Source organism: Medicago sativa, chromosome 5, assembly GCF_051527215.1.
Source record: "Medicago sativa cultivar Bolivia chromosome 5, Bolivia_mono, whole genome shotgun sequence".
In the NCBI taxonomy this organism is placed as follows: Eukaryota; Viridiplantae; Streptophyta; class Magnoliopsida; order Fabales; family Fabaceae; genus Medicago; species Medicago sativa.
Genome location: NC_140753.1, coordinates 7721432 through 7728293, shown reverse-complemented (window position 1 = coordinate 7728293; position 6862 = coordinate 7721432). Strand labels below are relative to the sequence as shown.

The window sequence follows — 6862 nt, the reverse complement described above, 5'->3', positions numbered from 1 at the left end:
AAGAATTCATATAAACCCTCCCAAACCCCTCAAAACCCTCCTTCAATACAATTTTTTAGTTTCCCAAATTATGAGGGTTTTATAATTTGAAGAAAAATAAGCCCCCCAAGGTCTCTCCTCCAAATTTCCTCTATTTCTTCCACTTACTCCTTCCTTTTTTTTCCAAGTCTTTCCTCCCCTTCCCCTCCAAACTCACAAACAAAGCATTTGAAACTTATTAATCACTAGAGCCGAATAAGACGGTTAGACTTTTTTAACCTTAATTCAATTATCACAAGTAAAATTTATTTAATGCATTCTTTTACTTTTTTAAGGGTATACAAAAAAAAAAAACATCATTAATTACATCTTGGTTTCCTAATAGACAAATAGAAAGTAAAGATCATCTTCATTTGTTTAAAATAAATGGATAATGTCATTTAGTGAAAGATAAATACAAAAAAAGTATGTAGTGGGTCCCGTCACTATTGATTATTTTCAAACCTTTTTGTGTTTTTATCTCTCTAAATGGGAGAGATAGAGAGAGTAATAAATGGAAGGGACCCTAAATGGAAAGGATTCTAATTCGATAGAACCATGGTTTTGGAAAGGAAAAAAAAACCTTCAAGAATCAAACATGAACGAAGGGAGTATTATAAAACTGAGTTATCATACATGTATTTTAAGGTGTGCTTGCTTTCTTAAAACTTAGGGTGTGCTTGCTTTCTTAAAACTCATATAGAAGAATATGGAATGACAAACTACATTTTCAAAAATAATGGAAACGATATCATGACCCACCCAAGATGCCTTAATTTATAAATGTGAGTTTCTTTTCTCACCCTCTTACGCGACTTATTTTCGGATTCTAAAATCCGAAAAATGACAAGTTTTTTAGCGTATCTTATGCTTTTGAAATATACAATACAAAATGTTGTAGGACGCGTGAAAAATAAATAGAGTATGATAAGAAATTCTCTTTATAAATAGGTCATTTGGGCTCAGTCTGGTCAGCACTTGCTACTCAGACCTGCCTATGATTGAGGAGGAAGGACAAAGCGATGGAATCTTTGGAGGGATGTGATTGCAATTCTCTCAATCAAATGAGCATAAGGCAAATCATATTTAATTTTAACAAAATGAATGGATAGCAAAATATTTCATCTCAACCATTACTTTTTATGTGCTACGCATCAAACATACATGAAATGGACATCTCCATTCTGCTACCACCTTCATGCTTGTGTAGCAATTCCAAAACGGATCCTCCCTAGCGGGTTCGGAACCTCACTCGAGTGTCCAGTGGTGATCCTGACCCTTCAATTTTGTTTGGTCCACTCGAGCAGTAGTGAATCAGTGGCTAGGATTCCACTTCAGAAAATTTACACTGCTGAGGATCAGTTCCCGTAACAATTCCTCAGCAGTAGTGAATCAGTGGTTACCGATGAAGCAATAAGAAAAACCATGAAGTACATAGACATGAATGAATCATTTTACATATAACTAAACCTGCACACCATGCACAGCTAATCAACAATGCTACATTATTACCAAAACTCCAATGATAAGTGAATAATCTTTCTCGATATACATACATTAGCTCCCTCGAATGGCCTTAAAATTTGCAAGAGATGTCAACTATCAAGACTGCTGAACATTATTGAGATTCCATGTTTCTATATTTGTTTATGAGTAATGCACAATGTGCTTGATACACAACACATATATACCCAAGTATATTTGTATATGATGACTTTGAATGAATGTACAAAACACAACAGCCTACATTATTTGAAAGGGGTTCCACCCCTGAGGCAATCTCCATTTTCTATGCCAATAGATAGAAACTCTTGACCACCATGGGAATCCAAAACTATACTCCAAAGGCTCATCTGCCGGTCCCGCCACTATCAAAGGTAACCATACATATCTCGAGTCCCTTAAGTCAGCCGGATTCCATCGATCCGCCATGAAGATGAACACTCCAGGGAAACCAGGAATTGGAAGCACAAAAGTACTTTGAGCAAAGAATGTTGTTAGTCTAAACATTTTGTTCCCTCCCATGCATGGATTTCCCATAGTTTCCCACGGCCCCATGATTGACTCTGCTGCATGCGCTAGTGCCTCATTTGGGGCCCACCCCGTGCAACCCGATGTAATCATGTAGTATGTACCCTGATGCTTGAAGAGAGCCGGTGCTTCTCGGTGTTGTCCCACGAGAATCCTTCTCATGATAGATGTCACATTGAGATAATCTTGGGTTAAGGGTCCGATGTGCAGCTCACTGTTGTCTTCGGAGGAGTAGACTATATATGCAACGCCATCATCGTCTTTGAAAACTGTCATATCCCTGCTTTCGAATCCGTGCGGCCTGTGGCTACCGAGATAATTGAAAGGACCATCAGGTGCATCACTGATTGCTACGCCAACAGACGCTTTGGTGTAGTTAGCATCATCGATATGCATCCACATCACATACTTTTCAGTCTTCTCATTGTAAATCACTTTTGGCCTCTCGAGCACGTTAGATTTGTGCAGATCATGGGTTTCATTTGTTTCCTCTGCTGCCAATACGATCCCCTCATGTTTCCAGGTCCACAAATCCTTGGATGAATAACAGCCAACTCCAATAATGTCAACCTGGATGATAAAGAAAGAACCATTAGGTCAAAATTATGCATCAAAGTGAATATTCAAGGCTAATAGAAAGAACCTAGCATACAATCTTTGCTCTTGCTAATAGAAAGATGAAGTGACAAATGAAAAAGATAAGATGGCGAGTCACTCTCTTGTGAACTAGTTAGTCGACGAGATGTACCTATCAATTAGTATGGCTAATCTCAAGTCCAGTTCAAAATAAATTGAGTTGTGCAATAACTTCAAATCGTGCCATCGACATGAGCTAATGGAAGACCATATGGAATGTGAAAAAAATAGCATCTTTTTCTTTCTTTGTTATGAATACAGAGCCATGAAAATTTCTGACTCGTCTAAGAACTCAACAGTAGGCAATATAGGCAAAACATTTTTATAGGATTATCAAATTGTAAATATGATTAGGTCTATTAGAAATAAGAACTTCTTGTTCAATAATAAGAACTTAAGTTGAATAAGAGTTGACTAAGAAAATTCCATATTCTAATACTTATAATCAATCGATTTCTCAGAGTCTTGAACAAAGAGCCAATGGAAATAAGAGCTTCTTGTTTTTTTTTTTTTTGAAGAAGCTAAACTAGCCCACCTAAATTGGCACCGGGTAGAATCGAACCTGAGACCTCGAGGAGGAGCACACTCTCAGATCCCAAGCCAATACCACCAGGCCAACCCAAGTGGGTTATAAGAGCTTCTTGTTAAGTAATAAGAAAAGGCTTTGAACCTACTCAATTTCTGTTGTAGCACAATTTTATTTTTGCATTTGTTTTTCCGTTATCAAAATGAAAGTTTCTCTATGTAAGTATTTGCATTAGATTTAGATCCAAACTAAAAAGACATTTAAGAAGAGATTGGTTGATAGACGAGTGAATATTAAAAGTAGTATAGAACAGGACAAGGTAAAAAAACAGAACAGGATGTCCCATTTAGTTCTGTCCATGTGCCAACTGTAGTATTATTAATCATGAATAGCGGAAAATAACGGATTGCCGAAATTCTGCTATGAGAAATAGCGTAGAAGGCAAATAGAGAAAGCCGCAAAGCAGTTGATATAAATAATTGTATATAAAATAATGCATTAACAGAAATTAAAAAAAGTGACCGACATAACTCAAAATCTCAGTAGTTCAAAACAACTAATGTAAATCTATCTAGTGATAAAAGATAAAAAGATCTAATTATTCTCCTCTTCCCCAACATAATCATTATCCTCATTTTTTCAGATAATGAGGCATTTTCTTCGACTTCTTCAATTGAATCCTCAGAATCAATGTCTTGAAGGAGATGAAGTATGAAGTAAAAAGAGAAGCTGGAGAGGCCAGAGGCAGTTTAGTGATGAGAGATTACCTAGGTCTTGGGGTTTAGGAGGTTATATGAGACCCCATCTCATCACCGACTCAGCATTATTTTAATTTAAATGTTTTTAAAAATATGCCATATGCAGCTCAAATGATATTTTTAATGTGATCATTAGGGGGAAAAAGCATAAAAAACAGAAACTTTCGCTGTTTAACCAATAACCGCTATCATCAACATGCAAAAATCCACCACTATTGCAGTGGTAGCAGAATCACAATAGCTTAACGTTTTTCGTCGTGGTTGCTCCAAATCCTGATATGTAATAGCAATATAGCAGTGCTGTATTGGTTACTTAACAAACTGGCCAAACACTACCTTAACTTTGCTAATATCTCCACCAATTTAATTTGAAGATCACTATATATCTCATTTCCATACACTAATAAGACAATGATAATGTATGCCAACTTTAGCATATTGAGAGCAAAGTGAGACCAAATTTTTGCCAAAGACTTCGATGTGCTTAGAAAAGCTTATGTATGTTAAATACTTGCTGGTTATTTTATACCTAAAGCTCTCTTTTCTCAGAAAGCTTCAGGGAAGAGGTAATTATTTCCCCACAATAAGCTATAGTCTAAACATAAAGCAAACATGTTTTGAACTTAAGATCTATGCAAGTTTTTGTTAAAATGGGAATGAAGCACACAACACCTTAAACAATAATCTATCGCAAGATACATGCATTGATAAGTACGCAACTAGAAGATATGAGTGTCAAACATGCATCTCTAATCAAGCGACTTGCTGGAATGGAGGTATTATTGTCTATCCTTTTGAAAATAACTAAAAGATGCTAACTAGCCACTTTTTGTTGTGGGGTGCGCCAGACAATTGCTATAGTGCTTGGCAAAAGCGACGCATTAGAAACCCAATAGCAAGCTATTGTGGTGGCCGGCCCACATATCAAATATTAAACTGATAAGAATAGATACTTCACGAAAACAAAAGGGAAATACTCTTAGTACGGAATAAAGATTCACGAAAGTCATGAATAACGCTGACCATCATTCACGTTTTCCGTAAAAAGATCAATATTGTATTTTTCTGATATTAAAAAAAATCTGCGACAGCCATGTTTCCAATCGCGAGTTTCATGATTTACTTCCTCGTACTGAATAGCATTATTGGTGTAAAAATGAAAGCTACATAAAACCCTAAAGTTATAAGGGCAATAACGACTAGCAAAGAAAACAAAAGTTCTTTAAAAAAGGGAATTACCCGGGCGGCTCCTTTCTTGTGAGCATGGTAGGTGATCCCATCTTTATATTCACCATACCAATAGTATGTCCTTGAATTTTTATCATACAGAATGCCCCCTCCATGGGCTTGAATAGGATGACCATCAGTATCCAACCACATTCTCCCCGGGTAGTAATGATACTTATCATTCTCAACAGCCAGAATCGGATCTATAGCTCTTTTACGACCAGGAAAAAACACGTGTCTCATTTGGGAATTTTCATCCAAGAATTCATCGATCAGTGTAGTTGTCCGTTTCGGTCTCCGCTTTACTGCTCGAGGAGACCTCTTTCCCTTCGGCGGAGGAACATGAAGGCTTTCCTCTTCCACTTCTTGAAGCTCACGAAATTGCGGATGATTACTCACCAGCAACCTCGGCTCTCCACCACCATGTCTGTCCGCGTGATGAACATAGGAATATAATAATTGAAACAAAAGCAAACATCCTAACAAGCTCAATACAAAAACAGAAGTCGAACATCTGCTCCCTGCAGCATCACAACGTAAAGTCGTTTGTTTCTTGCATTTGTTCCTGATCCTCATTTTTTCTTCCTTTTAATCAAGAAAATGCTACAATTTACAAAATGCAACGACCTATCGAAACCTGAACAAAGTAACCAAATTAAAGTCACGTACATCTAACCAACATGGTAGATAATTTCATCACTCATCACCCATTGCTATAAAATAAATCCAGTTATAGATAACTACAAATGATAACAATTAATTTTTGCCTAATTAAGATTTGAGATTATTCCCTTTTCAGTTTCATTACATGATTTGTTACAATAAGTTGCCACCTCTTTTCCATGTTTATTATAAGCAATTCAATGCATTATATTATCATCACCCTACTTAGTAAATAAACAAATATATAAATAAATCATGATAATAATTAGGAATCATATTGTGCCACAACCAAAAAAAAAATCAAGAGGGTAGCCTCAAGAATCAGATCCACTAAGCAAACACACACCACAGTTCAGAACCAAGAATTAACAAAGCTTGAAGTTGACATAGAAAAAGGAAAGAAAATAAACCCTAAAAGTGAAAGAGTTTAACTCACTTACTTGGTACAACCAGAACAAAGGAATGAACAGAACTTCCAGACATGCGGTTTTGGTGGTGCTTTTTCAATGCTAAGGACACCCTGTCACCGAAATAAGGTTATTTTGGGTAGTAAAATGATGTTATTTTGGGTAGTTGTTAAGTTCAAGTGACGTTTGGATCTGGAACTGGGTTTCAGAGTGATGACATTGATTTGCAACCAAATTTGGTTTTTTACTTTTTTACTGTGACATATCTAGAACATTAAAACAGTACAAGTGTAGAGTGTAATCAATTCTAATTCCTCTGTGTTCTGTACTTGTGTTGGTGGTTGTTGCTTGCTTTTTCTCTCTTAGTTTAGTTGGACTTGTCTTTGTGCAGTGTTTTTACTTGTATGAGATAAGGTTAGTCGTACGTAGTGTTAGATTTTTTACGGTTGTTTGTCCAATAAAATTAGGACAATATACGACAACTCAACATTTAAATACACTCATGTGGCAAACACGGTGATCATGATGCATCAACTAACATTCATTCAAATTTTGTGGGGGTAAAACATTACTCTTTTAATTAAATAACCATTTAT

The 6862-nt window shown here is 36.2% G+C and overlaps 1 protein-coding gene across 2 annotated transcripts; it reads right to left on the bottom strand.

Moving 5' to 3' along the window:
- Positions 1-1613: 1613 nt before the first annotated feature.
- LOC146919650 (glycosyl hydrolase family protein 43) lies at positions 1614-6460 on the bottom strand. 2 transcript variants are annotated; one of them, XM_085713082.1, is made up of 3 exons: positions 6296-6460; positions 5209-5833; positions 1614-2619 (listed from the first exon to the last, which is right to left on the bottom strand). In XM_085713082.1, the coding sequence occupies exons 2-3, from the start codon at positions 5770-5772 to the stop codon at positions 1762-1764; spliced, it is 1422 nt and encodes a 473-aa protein (XP_085569208.1). In that variant the 5' UTR covers positions 5773-5833; positions 6296-6460; the 3' UTR covers positions 1614-1761. The 2 variants fall into 2 exon arrangements, with proteins under 2 accessions (XP_085569208.1, XP_085569207.1); XM_085713081.1 differs by having other exon boundaries at positions 6300-6460.
- Between the last annotated feature and the right edge of the window lie 402 nt (positions 6461-6862).